Source organism: Amborella trichopoda, chromosome 3, assembly GCF_054954075.1.
Source record: "Amborella trichopoda isolate Santa Cruz 75 chromosome 3, AtrichopodaSantaCruz75HAP2 v2.0, whole genome shotgun sequence".
In the NCBI taxonomy this organism is placed as follows: Eukaryota; Viridiplantae; Streptophyta; class Magnoliopsida; order Amborellales; family Amborellaceae; genus Amborella; species Amborella trichopoda.
The window spans coordinates 54,696,036-54,719,395 of record NC_142338.1 but is presented as its reverse complement, the minus strand read 5'-3'; the positions used below and the strand labels follow the sequence as shown (position 1 = coordinate 54,719,395).

At 35.1% G+C, this 23,360-nt stretch overlaps 1 protein-coding gene across 11 annotated transcripts; it reads right to left on the bottom strand.

The window, feature by feature from the left end:
- Positions 1-1,263: 1,263 nt before the first annotated feature.
- On the bottom strand, positions 1,264-21,130 carry UPL7 (ubiquitin-protein ligase 7). Of its 11 annotated transcripts, none has more exons than XR_016051751.1 (15): positions 20,882-21,127; positions 16,581-16,703; positions 15,530-15,770; positions 13,517-14,118; positions 11,998-12,963; positions 11,570-11,904; positions 11,113-11,391; positions 10,752-11,004; positions 10,467-10,553; positions 9,878-10,048; positions 9,641-9,733; positions 8,548-8,655; positions 7,235-7,351; positions 2,086-2,175; positions 1,264-1,616 (listed from the first exon to the last, which is right to left on the bottom strand). XR_016051751.1 is itself a non-coding variant. In XM_011623270.3 (14 exons), exons 1-14 carry the CDS (start codon positions 20,903-20,905, stop codon positions 1,533-1,535), a joined length of 3,486 nt encoding a protein of 1,161 aa, XP_011621572.1. In that variant the 5' UTR covers positions 20,906-21,130; the 3' UTR covers positions 1,264-1,532. The 11 variants fall into 11 exon arrangements, 2 of the variants coding, with proteins under 2 accessions (XP_011621572.1, XP_088717545.1); XR_016051752.1 differs by having other exon boundaries at positions 8,548-8,645; XR_016051754.1 differs by having other exon boundaries at positions 11,113-11,384; positions 20,882-21,124.
- Between the last annotated feature and the right edge of the window lie 2,230 nt (positions 21,131-23,360).

Below are 23,360 nucleotides of genomic sequence, written 5' to 3'. Positions count from 1 at the left end.
TCAAGATTTTCATATGTTTATAGATCTACTTGATTTTAACCATTTTTTAAATTTAAAATTTTATAATTAGATATAAAAATAGATTTTGAGATAATTCTAATAACATTTTACATCAAAATTATATTACCTTACCTCTACAGCTACGGATGCATCCGTATGCCAACTGCATCCGTATGATATTTATCAAAAAATCAACGTGCACCTAAAAGATGATTTTTTAAAAACATTTTGCCCTTTTCTGCTGGTTGAATTTCAGAAAAGCCCACCAAAAGACACATAACCATGTTTTCAAATAGTTGAAATTGATAAAATGTTAAATAGTGGATCTTTTAAATGTGTTCTTCATAAATTTCCCAAAAAGGAGGAGGTCCGTGTGAAGCACTTCATGCAAGGGCAATGTGATCTATAGATCTCCATTTAAAAACCAAAAAGGCCACTTATGGACCGTCTAATAAAAATGCTCACTGAAAGCTTCTTTGGAGATTTGAGAAGTGAGAAAAAAGAGATCCCTAATTTCTATAGGAGAGGAAATAGGAGGAAGAAAACATGGTAAAACCTAACTTCTCAAATTCAGCTTTTCCAATCCAAGGAAATGCAATGAAACACAAAAATTGGTACCCAATCTCAAAAATTTAGGGCCATGGATGTTATGACACCTTAGATTCAGAAAATAATATTTCAATGAATTGAAAAATCCCATTCATTATAATACGATAATATTAGAACCGGTATGTCCATGCGAGACATGACAGCATGGCATGAAAGATAATCGAATCCATCGATTGACTGTAAGCACAATAGGAATATAGGATAAAAGTTGTAGGCAGCTTCAATCAGCATATAGATCGTGCTCAAAACCCAATGTGCATAGAAATATGATCCTTCCAAACACACTGCAAGCTCCCAAGGAAATACATATCACTCCTACGCAATTTCATCGTGTTCTTCAAAGGATGAATCATGTTTGAAACATAGGCCACTTTGTGATTTAAAAATACATACCATGGTTACAAGGACACTGTTGTTTTATTATGAGTTTTTAAGGCATGTTACAAATGTAAGATACGAGCATAGTTATCAAGATACGATTAAGACAGTGAACTAGTGCCTTAGCCAGACCAAGTTGAAACCAAAACAATGGGTGACTGAAAACCAATTAAAAACAATGTTTAACTATTTTGGCCTGTCGGACATTTTTTAAAAACTCAGATCCAATTGGTTCAATTGGCAATCAGACTGGTTTTGACTAGACTAGATCCCTCATTAGTTACACAACACGCTTAATTCAACTGATAATACTAATTACAAGCATGCGATTCTCAATGTCAATATACATTCTTACATTTCACTTTACAAGAAGAAAGCATTTCCGTGTGTTCTTGAGCACAATATCATGGGAAACAGTAAATTGCAGAAAATACATGTATAATGAAAAATCATATACAGACATTCAAGATATTTCGAACCCTGCATTCGAACTGATGGCATAAATTAGCTTGCTACGCAAAGTAGTAGAAATCATATACAGACATTCAAGATAGTTCGAACCCTGCGTTCGAACTAATGGCATAAATTAGCTTGTTACGCAAAGTAGCGGAACGTTTGTATGTTGGAAGCTGCCGAGAATAAAATGCAATGCACAAGTTATAAGCTATATGCCTATACATATTTTTGTGTATATGTGTGTGTGTGTGAAAGGGCGAAACAGACGAGAAAGGGCAGCCTAGAATTTAGTGTTTGTGCATTCGTGTATTAAGTGAAAACCAGATAAGTAGCAGTATGGCCTAGAGAAAGCAGAATATAATCCAATGGATAAACAGAAAAACAATAGTCCACTAGTTCATCACCATCCATTAGAAAGATGGAGTGGTGTGGGAGAGGGACCAATCAGAACAGAAAATGAACCCAACAATGGGTCCCACTTGCCATCACATGCATCATTTTCCTTGATGGTGATGACCCTATAGGCAATGGTTTTCCCAAATCCCATTGAATTGCATTCTCGGCTTTCAAATTGTAGAAGACTTGAGAGAATAATTTATAATATGGCATGCAAGAAAATTGATGACATGGAACAATAGAAACCTTGAGTGTGTTGTAGCAAGTAGAGGCCGATGGAAGGCGATCCACATCCTGTCCTCCAATCATGGCCCAAACAGGAACATCACATGCCACCTATAAAAGCACACCAAATGTGAAATAGAATCTAATGATACATATATCAATTGAAAAAAGTTTATACAAGGTGTCAACCTTAACTATAGAAGTAAGTTGCATCTCAAAAATCTAAAGGTCAAGACAAAAAAAAAGGAATTCCAAGTCCTAAAACTAGATTTTTGTAACACATTCTCTAGACCATTCATTTTCAAAAACATTAAGTGCTTGTAGATCTTGTGCGGTCAACACTATCTTTGTAGCTTTATTTTTCATAATTAGGGGGGAAATGGATTTTTAGGCCATCGGAAGGGTTTCCGCGGCCAGAAATACATCTTTTAATAAGATTTAGAGGTGTGCCCTTACTTTCATTGTTTAAAGTTGACGGCTTATAGAAATCTCACCCCTATCTATTTTCATTGGTTTATTTGATCATATTATATCAGGAAAAAGGAATAACAAAACTGTGGTTGTCCTTGTTGAAATTACGAGTAGTGCTCTTTCTTAGTGGTCTTAGTGGGTGGTGAATAGAAGGAAAACCACCAATTTCGAGATGTGCAGAACCAGGAACATGAAGAAAGAAATGACAAAAGATAAAAAAAAAAGTTGAAATCTGGCTCTCTGCTTTCTTTACTTGCCTAGTTCCCTGTCTCGTAAATCGTCATCCATTAAGAGTGAAATACTTGGAACTTAAATCAAATTATCAAATCGAGGAAAACTACTGGGGACCACCTAAATACCAGAATGTACAGTGGCGTAGTTGATGCATTACAGCCATGTACTTAGCAAATAACAACATACAATATATGTTTGGCACAATATGGGCCTTTGATAGCATCGATCATTAAAGCTAGTGATGCAGGGTTGACCCTAGAGCGAATAAAATCATGCACACTGTCCACTTAAAAAATTACATGGACTACGTGTTGAAAGTGGGAACCATGCCTATTTCTAACGTTTAAACTTATTTCCAAATATTCTTCAGCTCCTCTAACTAGCAGAGGGTTGTGATGGCACAAATCTTAAGTGTTACTAAACCCGATACGTACTTTTTATTCCCTTGTCTCTAATGGAATTGCTATAAATGTTATTTTCCAAAATAAAATTAGCACAAAAAAAAATGCACCTTCCTCAAATGCATTTTCAGGACATGCTTGTCATATAGAATTTTTAATAATATTCTATTTGTGTCTATAATAATATTTTATTTGTGTACTATTTTTCTTGGGTAAGGAAAGATTGTACAAAAAAAATTAGTAATGTAGATAGTCTAAGTTTCCACTCAAATTGATAGTAGGATCACACTATAGTAATAATGCCTCTCATTTTCTTACTCATACTATTAAAACTAGTCAAAACCCCATAAATTCTCATTTTCCTTCTTGGTTGATTGCTTAGAAGCACATATCTCTCTATAGATTTCTGACTAGCTTATTATGCTCTTTATCTCTCTAGGCTTCATAGAAACAATCTATCCTTCTCTCTAGAATTCTTAGAAGTCAATCTGATTGCTCTTTAGATATTGCATCCAATTTGTTTTTCTTGTTAGGTCATATGCCAAGGATAAGCCTTCAAGCCTTGCGTCTGATGTTTCTCGATATAGCTGTCATTTGATACTTGGAAAACCACCAAAATGATGACTTTCGAGCAAAACAAATACAAGATAGATAATAGAGAGAAGTTCCATGTAAGGAAATAAAACTTTAATATGCAAAACAAATGCACAAAACTTTCATTTAAATTGTTCATCATTTCTTTTTTGAATTCGTTGGCTACAAATTGTTCATCTTTTATTGATAAAATTTGATAAATTTACCATCTAGGTGAAATTACTGGGAATTATATTCCAAAAAAAATCATTTATCAAAATTTTATTATTCTCATAATTTCTTCTTTTTTTTTTGCTGTTTACTGTCATAATTTTCAACTTTGATCTTTTTCTTTTTTCAAAAAGCCAAACCAGCCAAAATTTTGCCGGATTTTAGGTTTAGCTTTACCCTCAATTATAGCTATCATGTATTTGTTTTCTTCGGAAGTAATATTTTGATGGTTCTCCAGGTGTCTGATGGCAACTATATCAAGGAACATCGGATGCAAAACCCGAATGCCATATGACCTAATGACAAAAACAAAGGCAGCTAAATCTAAAGAGAACCAGATTAACTTCTAAGAAATCCAGAAAAAAAGATAGATTGTTTTATGAAACCTAAAGAAGAATAAACTGGTCAGAAATCTACATACAAATATGAACTTCTAAGCGATAAGGAAAATGAGAATGTATTGGGTTTTGGCTAGTTTTGATAGTATATGTAAGAAAATGAGAGGCATTATTAGTTAAAGTATGAGCCTAGTATCAGTTTGACTGGAAACTTAGAACATGTACATTACTATTTTTTTTGGTACAATCTTTCCTTACCCAAGAAAAATAAGGAGCACGTTTAAGCCTAAATTTTGGAAATCTCAATTCCACCAAAATAGGTGGAATTGACTTTTCATGGAAATGATCCATTTTGCTGCTGAAGAGCAAAAAAAATATTAAAATTTTAGTGAGAGAAACTATATCAAATATTAAAGAGAGAAAACACATTAAAATTTTAGAGAGGGAAACTATATCAAATTTAGAGAGAAAAAGTATACAAAATTTTTTAGAGAGAAAATATATAAATTTTTTTAGTAAGAGAAACTATCTCAAAGTTTTAGAGAGAAACTATCTCAAATTTAAAGTTTTAAGGAGACCATATTAAAATTTTAGAGAGAGAAACTGCATCATATCTTAAATTTTAAAGAATATACTACATTAAATTTTAGAGAGATGAACTAGTTAAAATTTTTTAGAGAGAGAAATTACCTCAAATTTTAAGTTTTAGAGAGAGCATATCAAATTTTAGCGATTAGAAACTATATCAAATGTTAGATAGAGAGAGAATCTATCTCAAATTTTAAGTTTTAGAGAGATAAAATATCTTAAAACTTTAGAGAGATAAACTATATCAAATTTTAGATAGAGAAAGGACTTGAAATATTTAGAGAGGAAAACTATTTAAATAATTTTAGATAAAAGAAACTATCTCAATTTTAAGTTTTAGAGAGAAAAAGTATATTAAAATTTTAGAAAAAGAAACTACTTGAAAATGTTAGAGAGAGAAACTATCTCAAATTTTAAGTTTTAGAAAGAGAAAATATCTTAAAACTTTAGAGAGAAACCATATCAAATTTTAGATAGAGAAAGTACCTAAAATTTTTAGAGAGAGAAACTATTTAAAAAATTTTAGATAGAAAAATTATCTCAAATTTAAGTTTTAGAGAGAGAGAAAGTATCTTAAAATTTTAGAGAGAAACTATCTCAAAATTTAAGTTTTAGAGAGAGAAAATCTTAAAACTTTAGAGAGAGTAACTATATCAAATTTTAGAGTGAGATAATACCTAAAATTTCTTAGAGAGAAATTATCTTAAAATTTTTCGAAAGAAACTATCTCAAATTTTAAGTTTCAGATAGAGAAAGTACGTTAAAATTTTAGAGAGAGAAACTATATCATATTTTAAAAAAGGAAAAAGCTGGTGCAGGCCCACTAGCCTACAACTACATATGAGCCCAACGGCTCAAATTAAATCTGAGCCGATCTGACGGTCACAATATCATTTCGTATTTTAATTTTAATGTTTTTTCTAGAAATCCAAATCACATGATATTTTAGACGTTTATTCTTCTCATCAAGGTGCATCTAATAAAATTATTAAAAAACTAATTCGTAAAATATAAATTGATCAAAATACCTTGATAAGTTTTGAAATATTTTTGTTAATATATTTTTTACAAATTATGTTTTTGATATTTTTATTAGATTCTCTTATTTTTAAAAAACACACGCTCAAAATTTCAAGTGATTTGGATTTATAGAAAAAAAATTTAAATTCAAATATGAAATGCAATCATGATCATTGGATCGGCCCAAATTGAATCTGGACTGTTTGGCTCATATGTAGCTGTAGGCTAGTGGGCCTACGCTAACTTTTTCCTTTAGAAAAAGAAACTATCTGAAATTGTTTAGAAAGAAAAAATATATGAAATTGTTTAGAAAAAAACTATCTCAATATTTTTATAGAGAGAAACTACTCAAATTTTAAGTTTCAGAGAGAGAAATTATCTCAAAATATTAGAGAGAGGAACTATATCAAATTTTAGAGAAAGAGTGTATACAATTTTTAGAGAGAGAAACTACTTCAAATTTTAAAGTTTTTGAAAGAGAGTATCACAATTTTAGCAAGAAACTATATCAAAATTTTAAGAGAGAGAGAATTTGCATTTCCAAGAAAAAGATATTCCAGACAATCCAAACAAGGAATTTGCATTTTCTTGATTTCTACCAAACGCGATCCAAAAAGAGACTCGACATTTCCAGAAAATCTCAATTCCAGGATTGACTTTTCCCAAGATTGAAAAATCTAGGGATCCAAACGGGCCCTTAAAGCATCAGCACTCAGTGACACTAATCCTACTAATAATGTCCCCTTAACCATTAAGGACGAATTTTAAGGAAATCGCTCGCCATCCATTGATTTCCCTCAACCACTAAAGCTGAAGTTGGAAAAGAATTGGACAAATAAGGTACTATATCATTTTAAAATAGTCAAGTTGAAAAAACTCACAAAGGAGACTCCTCTCGCAGGGAGCAACAGTGTGAAACGGGGAAATTTTGCTTCCTTTTTAATGGTTTCATAAAATGAATTTTTAATTTATAAACAACCAAAGATAGTTTGTTGGAAGTTCAAAGCTATGTACGATAACAAATATTTTTTTAATCACTAGAAGGGATGAACTTCATCCATTCTTGTGCCTTGGCGGTATTCACAGAATTAACCACAGGACACATGCCATTGAGCTCTACTAACTGATGATAACACATCAGACATTGCATGAGTATTGCTTATTCCACACACACACGGCGCGCAAGTGCACACAGAGACACACATACATACACACACGCGTGCAGATTTCATCAGGATTATTAGAACTGAGATATAGAGCTGAATGCAACTAATAACCAATAAATATTAAGTGAATAACGAATTAACCACATACTTTATGAATAGTGAAAGCTGGCTTCAAGTGCTTGAATCCTAGCAATGGAGCACGCGAGCAACTTGTAACAAACTTAAGCAACAGGCACCGCTCTCTAGGCTCAAATTCTCTCACAACCTGCAACTCTAATATTTGGTAACAGCATAAAAACCGAAAAAAATATGCAAAAGATAATGTGATCAAGCCAGATTTATGGAGTTTGGGACCATCAAGATTGACCATAGAAAAAAATTCTCAGAAGGAAGGTGCAAGTGTTGTATCAAATAATGGTCTACATGCTGTGGATTTTTTTTAAGGCTAACTTCAGGTACAGGGTACATTTTTTCTGAGAATGTTAAACTGTTCAGGTACAGAGTACTTAATGTTGACATTTCACATACACACATTGGTGTCTATTATAAATGGGAGAAAGGTATACTTCCCCTACTGCATAAAAAATATATGCTTCTCCCCCTATCCAGCCGTCTAATTAGATCAAGTGAGCCACTGACCTTTTGATCTAGATCAAACACCTCATAGTAATTTTATTTTTAGTTTTTTTCTACAAATTATATGAATATGAAATTTCGTACGTGCCATCATCTCAATGGGGCACACCTAAACAAAATATTAAAAACAATTTTTCGATAAAATATAATTACCAAAATACCCCTTGAAACTTTCAGGGGTATTTTGGTCATTTTATTTTATTGAGAATATTTTTTACAGGGACTTTAAGAGAGGAGTAGACGCCCAAAATTTGGTAAAATGGTTTGTAAAAGAAATTAAAAATAAAATAATTTATAGATGTGACAATCTGATTGGGGCTATCTCAGCCGTCCAGTCAGAATGGACAGTTGGATAGGGGAAAGCATATAAGTTTTCCATATGTTGCTTTTGATTCGACTAGCTTGTAATTGTGTGTGTGGGGTGCGTTGTGTGTGCGTGAGTCTCTGTGTGTTGGGTGGGGAGGGTGGGGCAGGGGGCTAGGTTGTGGCAAGTGAGGATCTGGAGGAGCACATGGGGTGTAGCATTTCAAACCCAACAAAATCCAGAGTCATATTTTTACTAAAGCCAGTCTCTAAGCTTGACAGAATACAAATAGTACAATACCCAAGTGGTGACATGGTATTGTAGATCGTACAAACTCACGACATTAACAGAAATAGCATTAAATTGGCCCTAATTATTAAACAGGCTTTTAGCAACTGCTTTCCATCATTATAAGGACATATAAAATGTAAGTGACTGAAGATAAAAACAATACTTGGAAATGAGGGAAAAGAAAATCCAATCATGCAATTTCGATAAAAAATCATCATAACAAATCTTACCTCCCAAAATAGTTTAATTGTACGGCTTCCCTCAGAATAGCCACCTGTATAGCGTGTATGAGTTTTCAAATCATCAACATCAAAGTCATGCTCTCCACCTGAAAGCAACTACAAAGAGCAATAAATAAATCAGCAAAACATTAAAGAAAGAAAATAACGAAAGAAAAACAACAAAGCGACAACAAATGAGCTCGATCATATCTTCAAATTCCAAATAGCGAATTAGAATTCAGAAAGTGCATGTTTCAGAAGCATCATAATATCATATTAAAATGAGTTATTAGAGGACAAAACATGGCCCCCAAAAGACCTGGCAACATTTTCTACAATGTGGAAAAACAGGGTCACATGAAAAAAACAAAAAATAAAAAACTCTGAAGCCAAAATACACCCAGAAAAACAAACGAGGACTGAAAGATATGCCATCACAAATTCGTGAATACATTTTAAATTACATCAGGTAGGTAATCATATTCCATATATGTTATATTATCTTTTTATACTGTTATTTCCCCTTGATATGACTATAATTACCTTTTTTTTCTGTTGTTTCCCATCAATATATAATGGTTACAGAAGTGCTTGCCCTGCTATTATTTTGTCTGCATTGATTTAATCAAGTGCAAGGGGAATTTCTATCATTCATCCAATGGCCAAACTTCATACTACTTTCAATAAACAACAAATACATCATACTGACCAATATAAAAAACTCTAAAAGAGAAGGCCCTTGTTCCAATAAAAAAACCAAAAAAAACAAACGAAAGAAGGTTGAGGATGTCTAGTCAAAACCCGAAATAATATGAAAACAGAAAGAGAAAAAGACAGCAGAGCTCCCTAGACGGTAATTAAATAAGAATAACAGATTGGATCAATCAAAATATCCAACCTTAACATACCAACATCATAATGAAAAACACCCAGTAATAATCTAGTATAAACTTAACTGTTTAATATGCAAAGAACCTTGAAGAATCCAAACAGCTGCATGATCTAATAAATTAAATAAGCTATCAATAGTTTATTCAGCATGAAAACTAATCTATTCATGAGGCATATGCATCATGACATAGGGCAATCTATTAGGACCAACCTGATTGAATTCACTTGCATCGAATAAGCTCAACCAGGGTGGTGAGATAAGATCTATCAGGCCTCTATAGAATGCATTTGCTAATGGCAATATCTGCAGTACAACAGCAAATAGGTTAAATCTTTGTTTTATTTTAAGTTTAGAACTTATGACGATAAAATTATCCCACAACAATATAAAAACAAAGCATAGATGTATGAAAACCACAACTCACATGCACTTGAAAAGGCACCATACCTGTTTGTTAAGTTTATAGTCTGCAACTGCATGAACATACTGCAATTTATTCTCATTGGTGACACTAATGTTTGCACCACCAGGCTTCAGCTCAATGATAACTCGTTCACCAAGCCTCTCCTCAGTAACTGTGAAATCTAAGGCGAGCTCCCCAACATCACCCTCAAAATGCTGAAGCAACAAACCAGCTATTGCAGTAAATAAAACAGAAAAGAAGGCCGAACAAATTGAAAGAAAACATTGTATTTAATCCAAACAGTTAACAGAAAACCATGTCATTGTCTTCTTTCTTTCTTTCTTTCTTTTTTTTCTTTTTTTCTTTTTCTGAATCAAGACATCCTTTATTTTCCTCTAACAGAAAAGGTTATGATATCCATAGCCATGTCCAGTTGAGAAAGAAACCCCCATACTCATCAATCCTCTAAATATCTGTTGAACTCCATGAATGAACCCCTTGCAATTCTAGATTATAACAGCTCAAACAAGCCATTTTTAAATAGTGTAATATGGTTTTTCCTGTCAAATACATCAATATCAATATCAGATCTAACATTTGCCACTGCATCATATATATGAACAGAAGACATACTCTTCAATGCTTGCTGGGGATATGGGTAATTTTAAAATTCTTCAGATTTACACTTTTATTCCAGGGGATGACTTCTGTCACAGAGTGCTGCACAATTTAATAAGTAACCAATCCCAACTATTAATATCCTTCAAAACCTTCAACGTGAACCAACATATTCAAAATTGGCTCAAGGAATTTTATATTAATTATGCTATTACAAAATAGGAGGCAGTTATAGGATTGAAAACCGCAAGTCGCCTACATGTTGCAAGACATAATTTACAATGAATACACACATTTTACCTTTACAAACATCAGATTTCGGTACAGTTCAGGGTCAAGACTTGATAGTTCATCAAGAAAGCTATAGCGGCCCAATATCTTTTGCACAAAAACAGGTGAAAATGAATAATCGAGCAATATTCCTTCATAAAGTGCTTTCCCAACAACTCTCCCAAGGAATTCAATCATCTGCATGCCATTTTGGAGCACCCTTGCTGTTGTCTGGGGAATCAGAAGTCTTTCAGAAGTTGAAGTTTGAGAGAAAAGTCCATACCTGAGGAAGCAATATGGGAAACCTTTGCTTAATGAATTCAAAAGCTAACAATGTTTGAAGGTCAAAAGAAAACAAAAGTATAAAAAGAAAAAGGATTAAAAGTCTCACTGAGGATCAAAGGCGGCCTTTGCCAAGTCCGTTAAGAACTCTTTTGATAAACCCCCATAGTCCAGGCCAGCCTCAGGAAGGCCAAACTCATTAACAAACGAAACATTGATACAAGACTTCAATCTCGACCCAAGAGAGTTGAGTTGCTTGAATCCATCTTCCACAATATGATCGCGACGAACTGCTACCTCTATTGATCCCGGACCAGGTCCTGCCACTTCACCTGCCATTCTTCGTGAGATTTTGTCCACCTTAATGAATTCCCTAAACATCTGAACCCTGCCAAATAGAGGTATTAGTTAAGAAATTCCAAACCCATTACTGTTGGTAACAAAAGATATGCATGTTTTCAAGGCCAATCAAACAATTTCATTGAGAATAAGGCAGGACCTTATACTTCATTTGCTAATGCCGGTCCGAGAAAATGACAAGTAGGAGAAAGCTAGGCATAGAATACCTTTCATCAAATGGAAATACATGTGGCATAGTAGTGATGAGAGATCCCATGCTAGGTATAGCTGCTGCATCTCCAATTCGCATGCCAGTTATTACAGCTTCATGAGCTCTAGCCGCCGTAGCAATAGGTGGCCGATTTTTTCTAGCAGGTGCAAGCCACAATGAAGTTGGACAAAATTTGTGCCTGCAATCCCTCTCATACAACAAGAGTAGACATCTTCCAGCCACATCCATTAAAGGCTTATTTTGTTGCCCATTGTTATGGAGAAAACCATTATACACCAATGTATTGAGTAGAGCTGCAATTTTTCGTTGCTGCTCAATAGCAAATGGCACCTACATACAAATTACAAATAGGTAAAAACAAAATTAAGGGCATATTTCTACAAAGATAAACCATTCTAGGAAATGAGAAAGAAAAAACCGTACCTGCTTTTCATAGAATTCAATATCATCCAGAATCAATAGGAGATGTGCATATGTCGCACAAAACATATGCATCACTTGTGAAGTTTCCTTAGAAAGCCCAAGTGGACCTCTCCTCAAAGGTTCAATATCCCAAATATCGGAAGCATCATCCAGATTACTATCAAAATCAAGTGGGTCTTTGCATAACCTGGTAACATTCTCATCTGTGGATGACTTACCTTTGATCTTTTGCAATACAGAAGCCCATTTATTTCCTGTATCTTTCATGACTCGCTCTTCCTTCTTCATCTGAATTCCCTGATTCTCATTCTGAGAAGCTTCAGACATTCTTGATAGATTATATGTATTTGCAAAGGGACTGCCTTCAGGCATGATAGAGCTCTCCAGCCTTAGCCATAACATTGGAATAAATGAAGGAGTGAATGCAAGTATATTAAGTATTGGCAAAGGCCCACCAAACTTATTTAGAGAAGAAAATATGTTTAGCATAGAAGAATAGAAAAACACGATATCAAGCACTTCTAATTTTTGCTCTAACCACTCGAGACTTTGATAACCAGATGAACTGTTTTTCTCTATGCAAGAGTTACCCGACTTCAGGCTGGTCAGAAGCCTCGTAAGATGCCATTGCTGATGCACAGGCCTCAAGAGGTCTATAAATGGAGCATTAGAATATCCAGAAGCCCCACGCTCTTCAATATTACCATGTATTATATCTTCATCATTCTCTTTCTTATTTGTTTGTCTAATATCTTCAAGCCAAGGCAGTAAGTGGTCTGAGATGCTGCATACGGTCAGGACATAATCTTTCAATTCAAGGCCCTCGACAAACCCCCCAGAATCACTGCAATCCTTATCATGGACAGATGTCAAGTTTATGATGTTTGCAAGAGCCCAAGCAGCTGAAGGTATTCCCATATGTTGATTTAAATTTGACATCTGAACAAAAATGTTCTCCTTTGCAATCTGCCAGAACCTGCCATTGTTAAGTTAGTTATCATTTGAGTGAAATTATAATCCATATTATATACAACAAATAATCTAAGTTAAAACAAACAAAAATGTAGAAGACAGACATTATTACATGGTGCACAACTCTTTAAAACCATGTCAATATCTCCAAAAAATATCTTATTCCAAAAAACTTTGGCGGGAGATAACAAAAGCAAGCACAATTCAGATCTTTCGTCAGATTCTCAATTCCTGCTATTTGCAAAAATATTAATGACTAATGGCCACAGGTATAAACCAACAGAAGTGTTTTTGATATCAACAACAAATAATTAGCCATGAGAAAAATAATAGCATATAGCACAAATGAATAGAGAGAAATGATATATAATATAATAAACTAATACTCAAGAAAATCCCACACCAGAAAAGAAGTAGAATGAAAAGCCTCCAATTTTACCTTGATGAAAGAGAGAGAGATCCAAATTTATACATAGCCAATCAATACTGCAATATGCCTCTATGCATGTACACAGAGTTAAAGGAAAAGATTTTATGTTGTGCTTACCAGTAGAGTTTTGAAGCACGATGACAAAGTTGTAACATGCTTCAGAGCAGGTAAAATTCCTACGGGGAGGCGCTCAGTCAGCCAAGGGATTGTCAAGAAATATATGCAATACTCCTCAGCAGTAAATTTGACTTCTGACATGTGGATGCTCCCAATATTATCCGCATTAAGTTTCATGAACTGGAAAGGTCTTAATGCCATTGTTATGGCACTTGCAGTTATAATAAACTGGTCATCTCTTTGCATTATGCTCTTATTTGGTAACCCTGCAGGCGCAAGAAATTTCACTATGAAATTCCGAATAGAACAATAAAGACCACTTTTTCCACTTGCTATAAATCTGATTATGTCCTTCACAGCATAAGTTGTATCTCCATTCTTGTGAGGGTGGAATTTTTTCCATGCTTCAAGGTCGGTCAAAGCAACAATCAACCGCATAGCCAAAGCTGTAGCCAAAATCCTGTCCTTGCCATCAAGGGTGGTATGATCACATTCGCCGAGAACAGATGAACATATTGTAATAATTTTGCGAGCTTGAAAAAACCAAGCAACCTTCTCCTCAGATGAACCAAAAGCAAGAGCACAAAAATTTTTATCCAAATCTACAAGGAGAGATATTGGATCCATCAGCAAGTCGTGTCATGGTAAAAGCATATCCATCTTTGGAAGCAAGATTATAAATGGAGTAACACAAATAAGAATATAAGATCACTCATTAAATAACCCTGTACCACAAAATAAAAACAAAGCTACCTAAAACCGTGACCAGAAAAGTATTCTGCTAAGTATGATATCATCATGGAATGTAATGGTTAGGAGGGATGATATGGTCCAAGTGGAAGGTTATAAAAGGGCAAGGGGAATGGCCAAAAGGACATGGATGGAAGTAGTGAGAAGAGATATAATGACTTATAGTCAGACTGAGGGTATAGCCCTTAATAGCGGAATGCCGGAACAAAATTTGTGTAGCCAACTCCAAATAGTTGGAAAAAGGTTTGGAAGATAATGATGATGATGATATCATCATGGAATAGCAAAAAACAATAGATTGTTTCACATCCAGTGCATAAGCCAAATGTAGAGAGCTATATTGGAGTAAGCCATATCCCATACTCACCATGAGGTTCATGATACTCATTAAAATTTGACCAATTTTATGAACTTCTACGCCAATTAAAGCCACTGGCATTTAGAAGTGTCAAACCTGTTGTTTTAAATCTGGTCCATTTATGGATAGATACTTGCAAAACATACTATTAAGGAAGCTAATAAGACACATTCTCTAGCCCAATAAATGGTCAAATGGGTCAAGTGCTTGGCGTACCTGCAATCTCTCTATATTTCTCTAATCAATTTACCTCAGGCATTACTTTCTACAATCAGTACTAAAAATTCTACAGAAAAACAAAAGGAAAATATCGTGCATGCTCATGTAATGCATGCATGTGTAGTAGGTTGAAATATGTATCACCTGAAGCATTATGTAAGACCAAGCATTTAGTACTAATTGGAATGCTGTGTAATGACATAATGGTCAACCATTCTCAGATGAAAATCTCAATGGAAAACAAGTGGTTCAATGTCATATGGGATTCAAATTTATATAAGTAAACAGTATGGAAAAAGCTGTTAATAACCGATATAGACCTAACTTAGATGCCGATTGAACCCCAGCCATTTTACCAGCACCAAGTTTTTTCCCTTTACAATGTTTGGCTGCAGTCAATTTCACATTAATTTAATTCAACAACTCGGCTCCAGGCTTTAACACAACCAAACAAAGTTCAATTCTGCGAGGAGCTTATGTGGATGCAAAAATGTTTTGCAGCCTCAGATTAGATAAAATTAAATAACAAGCAACAGGTACGTAAAGAAAACTTAAGTACTTAGCAGACAGACACATATCTGTTACGTTGAATGTAAAACCCCAAAAAGTGCATACCAGTTTGTAATACCATTTCACAACTAGGTAACAAGCAACGGTCTTACAAAGAAAGGAAATGTGTAGAATACCAGTTGAGTTAATGCTTTGAAGCAGAAGTTTAAAACACACTAGAATACACTTGATGTCTCTGAGTTGTATCTCATGATGCAAAGTTGATGAACGCGTGGCAAAGAAAAGGAAAGGTCTCAACAAATCATTGGAGACCCATTTAGCTGTCCTCAAAGCTCCATCACAGCTCATCAAGGTTTCCCAATTATCTTGGAGTTGGCCAGCGACCATTTTCATCACATTGTACCTCCTCCAAATTTTCTAAAAAATAAAGAAACAGGGTTATTGGTGTAATATACCACAAAAAGAAATTCATTCGAAACAAATAAAAATTTTGGGTCAATAAGTGATATGGAGATTTTGGGTCAGCCACTGCCTAGCTGTCAATTCATTTGGATAAAGAAAGACCATTGTCAATATAACAACCAACCAACTCAGTAATTTTTATGTACGCATATTGATCTTATTCCAGTGCTATTATATATATTATATGTCCTTGTACTGAACAAAATGAGCAGAACACTTTTCAAAAGCAATCTTTAAAAGGAATGCACAGTGACCATGAAAAATATTCGGCTCAGTATGATTCATCATGGAATGCACAGTTAGTAAGGGCGATTTGGTTGAAATAGAAAGCTCTAAAAGGACAAGGGGAAGGCCCGAAAGAATATAGATAGAAGTAGTGAGAAGAGGTATGGTGACTTACGGTCTCACTATGGGTATAGCCCTTGATACAGCAGAATGACTGAACAGAATTCATATAACAGGCACCAAATAGTTGGGATAAGGCTCGGATGATGATGATGAAGTGACTTTTTAAATAACACTTATACAAAGGCTTCAGACCTCAGAAACAAAATTATAGGCATTTCCAAGAAGAAGGATAATACTTCAAGCCAACTCTTTTAACTTAATATGAACATAAAGACAAATTCTCCAAACTCTAAAATATAACACTACATAAAAATAAGGGAACATAAATAGTTATATGTTCAAGACTCAATGTTGCTATCATGACATGACCCATATATCAATCAACAGGCATGTATCCTCGATACTTGCAATAATCACCTGAATGATCAAAGCAGCAGCTCCCGTCCTTCTAGCATGGTTTCGGAGTTCTCTTTCCCTAGAGACTTTTTCAAGAAGGGCATCTCTTGTTATCTCCTTAGCACTTGCTCCCCTTAATGACACCTATTTACACAAAAACCATAATCCAATCATGAGGATGCACGAGAACAAAGAAGAACATAAATTGGTGATATTTAGTTAATTACTATAAACTCCCATCTCTTTCACCTATCTTCTTAAATACCAATATAGTCCAATCACTGAATTATTACATGTATGCTGCAAAATGAATTAACAATAAAGAAGAAATCAATGCAAAGATCTGAAAATTCAAATGGAAGTTGAGGGAAGCTTACACATCAAGCTTCACAGTGACCTCCAATTAAACGAAGATTCACAAAAACAATAATACCCAAACTCCGAATCTAAAACCCTCTATCGACATCTATTTATAGACTATGACTTAGACCCCCAAGAAACCACAAACAGAATTAAAAGTAGTGAAAATATACTATGAAAAAATGTTTTTACCCTGTGAATGAAAATTCACCCGCATAGGCATCTAGGCGATCCAAGGGCCATTCCGAACCAAAGGTTTGGTACTAGGGCCCCTACCTAGGTGCCCTAGGGCCACCTAGGTGGTCCGATGGAGCCCTTGGCCAGAAAAAGGCCCTCAGCCAAAGGCTCAAAGTGTTCGATACGATGGGCCTCTCTCACACACACATGGATCCATATGCTCTCTCTCTACACATACGAAGAAAAAAATTAAGACAACCTCCAAATGTTCAATACATATATGCTCTCTAAAGAAGAAAAAGAAGACGACCTCCAAGTGTTCGATGCAAGGCCTCTCTCTCTCACACACACATATAGACCTATATGCTTTCTCTCTCTCTCTAGATATAAGAAGAAGAAGAAAAAGAAGACAGCCTCCAAGTGTTCAATGCAAGGTCTCTCTCTCTCTCACGTACACACACATGAACCCATATGCTTTCTCTACATATAAGAAGATGAAAAAGAAGACAACCTCCAAGTGTCCAATGTGAGGCCTCTCTCTCTCTCACGAACCCATATCTTCTCACTATACATATAAGAAGAATATGAAAAAGAAGAAGATGACCTCCGGTGTTCGATGTGAGGCCTCTCTCTCTATATATACAAGGAGAAGAAAATAATGAAGACGACTCCAAGTGTTCGATAGGAGCCCTCTCTCTACATACATGAAGATGAAGAAAAAGACCTGCAAGTGTTCGATATGAGGTCATACTCACTCTCTCTCTCTCTCTCTCTCTCTTCCCCCCCCCCCCCCCCCCCCCCCCCCCCCCACCCACCCTCCCACCACCACCACCACCACCACCACCATATAACAAAAAAAAAACTTTAAGGCCTCCTAGAGGACCGGCTTAAAATTTTCAGTTAGACCCGCCAAATGAAACTCCTTTCTCCCCATAAATCTCTTCATCTTAGAAACCTATCGAGCGATTGGCTTGAAAACCTGTCATCCATGTCCTCACCAAACACTACAACGACCAGACCAGCATGGAAAATCCTATATTTTTCAAGCTAGAAGAAACATTTCCAACTCTATCTTCTCCTCCTCACTATCTCCATCAGAAGGAGGTCTCAATTTTCTCATCCTCCATGACTAATTTCAGCGTTTCATCATCATATACGAGTCATTTGTCCCAATCTACAATGTCTTTCCCACTTGAACTTGTACGTGAGACCTGCCAAGCCATACCCATCTCATGGATTAAAACAAACTCTTCATCTAGTTCCTCGTCATAGATTGGATCATCATCATCCACATGGTCTTCATCAAAGATAGGACTACCCATAGGATCTGAGAAGGGAGATTCAAACCAAAGATCTGAAAATAGATGATTCATCCACGAAATCCCAACTATCATGGCCCTAAACAAACACACCTCTATCAGATTGGGTTAGGCGCACCTCCTGCACCAGTTCCTCTAATCAACTTCGATTAGAATGGATTTGACGCACCTCTTGTGGCAATTCGTCAAATCACCTCATTAAATTGTGGCATTCCTCCCATGTAAGTCAGAATCCACCACCACAATCATAACCTCCTCTAGCAGCCATTGCATAAACTTGTAGCATCTCGGGTGCATTGGGAGCTCTAATGCCATATGATGTAAAACAAAATAGTAGAGAAGAAAATAAGCAATAATCCGAAATATCGATTAAACCAAGATTCACAAAAAGAATAATACCCAAAACTTTGAATCTAAAACCCTCTTACAACCTGCTCTAATCAAGTAGGCACTCTAAAAGAAAGCTTTGAAAGTGGGTAGGCAGGGCAGGAATGCACCTTCTGAAGCTATTCCTTTTACTCTCAACTAATACTGAAAAAGAGAGGAAAACACACTAAACTAATAGTACTAGTAAATAGAGGGTTGAAGGAGAACAGAAAGAGACCTTAAGTAAGGGAGATTGTACGACACTGCCGCTTGACAACTAGAATGGAAATTCAAGTTGGCCTTTCTCCAAAACTCCTAGTATGGATTCTGATATGAAAAGAAAAAACCTAAACCCGACTCTAAAAACTTTGCCGGCTAGTCTGCATTTTTCGTCCGCCTACCACCCCTGATTCACCATCCCCTGCTACGTATGAGTGTGACAGCTGCTTAGGTTCAAAGTGGTCTTTTAAGTGAAAATTGAAAACTTAGTTACGGTAGAGGAACCTCAACAAGAAAGCCGGTTCTAGGATCAAAGACTCTGCTCGCCTCTAAGGTGGTCCAGCACATTCTAGGAAGACAGCAGGGAGGGAGTCAACATATTTTAGACTAAGACCTAACCTAGACCCCCAAGAAACCTTAATATGAACTAAATTGGACACCTAATGAAAATATGATATGAAATGAAAATTTTCCCTTGAAAAATAGATAATTTCTCCTTTGACAAACTAAAATAAAGGCCATAACTACCTTCTTAAACTGCACCTAATCCTACAAAAATAAAACCTAAAGTTAATCCCTAAAATTCCAGAAAAATACATTCGTTATTCCCAACAAGTAAAATACATAGAGAAACCCAAATCTATCCATCTTGTGTCTGTGTCAATGTTAGAAGAAAACACAGTGGCACATACTTAGCTAATCAGGGTTAAGCTTGGGACAAGATGGGCTTTTCAACCATGATGCTGTTCTGTCCAATTATGAACTTCTTTCTACTTAGTGCCACCTTATAAATAACCGAAAACAAAGTCTAAAGAAACGACTATACATGATCAGATGCCCTTCTGACCCATGAATCTCTGACATAGTTTCCACTTAGTATTATAGTTCTTTCTTTCAAAATGATCGCTAATCCCTTAAAAAATAAACAACTTAATCATGAGTGTCAGTCCACTGAAATTCCCTAGATATATCCTGCATTTATGGTCTCTTAAATTAGTTGATCAATTTCTTTTTGCAAACTAGTGATTTGTTGCCATCAATATCCAACTTACCAAAAAAGGGGGGAAAAAAAAGTATCCAGCTTCCATTAATCCTATTGCATTTAACCTTCCACCTTGGTTTGTTTATTAACATGGATTCTTCATTTTCTGTCAAATAAATTTTCTTCGTCATTCTTGCTGAAAAATAGTCCTTTCCATCAAATTTATCCACCTCGAACCTTGCATTCGAAACTTTTATTGCCTCATCAAAAAGGCTAAACCAGGGCTACTTGGCTCACTTGGCTTTGATACCAGTTGTTGTGAAGCTCTAAACCCGATGGGTTGATTTTTGGCAAATAAAGTACGAGAATAAAACATGAAATACAAACCAAAATAATCCATCATCATCACATATTTTAACTTCAATTATTTTTTTTCTTTTTTAAGTAATCTTAGTAGTATAAACCACATACTTTGACTTTTAAGATTGAGAATTATCATCAAGAAAGCTCTCAATTATACATACAAGCAAAATCCCATAAAAGAGAAAGTAAATGAGATGTATACACAAAAGAAACAACAATTGATGAAACATGAAAGGAAATAATTGAAACAAAACTGAATTAAAGAACACCAGATCTGATCTATGTAACCTTGGAAAAAAATAAAGAAAGAAAGAGGAATGAAGTGTTCATCATGCACGAAACACCTAAAAGATGCATGTATTTAAGAAATAGATGAAGGAAATATATCATATGAACGAAAATTGATAGCTTTGGTGAGCATGAATTCTGTGCAAGATGCAAGCGGTAGTTAGGGCCCAATTGATAGAGAGAGAAAGAGAGACCGATTGAGAGAGGAATAGTGGAGAGAAAGAGAGACTTATAGAGAGAGAAAGTACCAGTTGTTTTCTGTGTTCATCCATAGTCGTCCAACAGGAGGTGAATCAGCAAGAGCATTCACCCCCAGCCCGTCTCCAGCTTCTAGTTGGAGGCGAGGTGAATGATAGGCGACAACATTCTCGACATTTCCAAACAAGGCAACATGCTGTAATAATATATTTTTCGCAAAGGGTTTAAAAAACGGATCGGATCGGAGATGTACCGAATCACTGGCAAATTATATCATTTTTCTCTAGATATTTTGCCTTAAGTTTCGAAGGTAGCTTATGCAGTAAATACTATCGTTTACATTTTTCTTAGGAATACATCATTATAGGACTCCTAAAGAAATTGGCCGGCGACTCGGATCGTTAAGTTTAAAATTTTATATTTTGAAATAAAAATAAATTATTAGATCATCTTAAGAATTTTTTTTTATTCACGGGATTACTGTGTTAATGTAAGGTGTAAGCCAAACTCAACCTTGTGCCTAATGTATTGAACTTTTCAATCATGCCAAAATGGTAAGCATCACTTATTCTTAAAACGAGAAAGAGGAAAAGCATTTTTATATAAGAAATGATCTTATAGGACCCCTCCTACTCACGTGTGTATGACTTCAAATGATCACCTTTAAATTTGGCACAGATCTATAAAAAAATCAATATAATTTTTCTAAAGATCCGTACCAACTTTAATGGTGATCCTTTAAGGTCCTACACATATGGGTGGGGAAAGATCGTATAGGATCATTACTCTTTTTACATTTGATTTGCTTGGTCTTTCACTAAACATAAAAGATACAAATTTTTTTTCGAGTTATAGAGTTACACGTTTTATAAGTTAAATGTAAGTGAGAAGTTTTACTAAATAGTTGAAAATAATATTACAATGAAATTTAGTTAAAAAAAGGAAGGACTTTTCTCAATATTAGAATGGATGTACATGAGAGATGTACTATTTAGCATTCTACTAATTATTTATTGATATAATTTAAAAAAATCAATTAAAAGACACATGATCATGAAATAGTCACGATTAGGTAAACCGTTAAATAGTTATGTTATGGATTTTTTTTTTTTATGACGATTATCTCTTATGGATATTTTGATAATAGAATAAAATAAAGGAAAAATTACTTATACCCCCCAATTTGTACTTTCTAAACACTCTACCCCCACCTTAATTTTTTCTTCACTTAAATTTTATAAAATGTGACTTTTACGACTAATACCCCCAATTTATTTCTCGATGGAACATCACTAAAGGCACGATACCTAGGGACTCTACTTGCTGTAAACTCACTGGATGGAGAAGGTCAAATGTTTCCCATTGCATTCGCAATTGTGGATGCCGACAGTACCGATAACTGGTTATGGTTTATGGAATATCTAAAAATTGCAATTGGGACGAATCATGAAATCATTTTTTTGTCAAATAGACACCCTGGTTTAGTTGATACAGTTTGTCAAGTTATTTATAATGCTCATCATATCTTTTGTAAGCGTCATTTAGCGGAGAATTTTAAGAAGGAATGCAAACACATACTTAACGATATTAAGAAGGCAGTTGTATGTAACTTTATCAGAGCATGTAGAGCATATACGGAGAAAGAGCATTTTGATAAGATGGTGGAAATTAGATCACTTTCTGATGATGCATTCAAGCATTTTATAGAAGCGTCACCAAATATGTGGGTCACATTACAGTTCAGAGGTAATCGATATGACTAAGTAACAACCAATGTGGCTGAGTCATATAATAAGTGGATTCTAGAAGTACGAGATATGCCAACTCTCCAGTGTGTTAACTTGATTAGGAGACAAATCATAGAACTAATGGCCACTCGCAGTTTGAAAGCTAAAGCCTAGAATACAACACTTACTCCAAAAGCTCAATACAAATTAAAAAAATTATTAAGCAATCCCTTTCCACGAGGATAATTATGGCATCAAATGGAGCAGTGTATAAAGCAAGAGGTGATTGCATGAATTATACAGTAAATATTATTGCACGAGAATGTGAATGCCGGGGTTGGCAAATAACATGTTTGCCTTGTAAGCATGCTTGTAAAGCCCTTCAAGTAATGAATAGGGACCATGTTGACTATTGTCAAGAATATTTCACAATTGTAAAATTTCGTGAAACATATTCTATAGTTATCATGCCAGTTACCTTGATCGACTTGTTTGGACATAGGTTATGTGGACAGCTTTCTCCAGAGGAAGTAAAAGTGCTTCCACCTCACTCAAGACCCCCCCTGACTGACCTAAAAAGAAGCGCATCAAGTCGTTTATTGAGGGCCTTTACAGGGAAATGGTGCAAGGTGACAAATACTGCACGTTTGACTGTTGGTGAGATGACTCCAACCTTGTATAACGTGTGGCATATATTGAAGATACCTGTGACAGGAGAGCCTGTAACCTGCATCAAACCTACAAACTACAACGATTTCATCATGGAGTACTTGGGAGATTGCCTTAAAGGTAATAAATTAAG

Excerpts from the sequence above, each read along its gene's own strand:
- UPL7 (XM_011623270.3), bottom strand. The coding sequence starts at position 20,905 with ATGGATGAACACAGAAAACAACTG. Across the intron at positions 15,771-16,580 it reads CTGCTGCTTTGATCATTCAG|AAAATTTGGAGGAGGTACAA; the intron begins GTGATTATTGCA and ends TTTATTTTTTAG. Across the intron at positions 9,734-9,877 it reads ACTATAAACTTAACAAACAG|ATATTGCCATTAGCAAATGC; the intron begins GTATGGTGCCTT and ends GTTGTACTGCAG.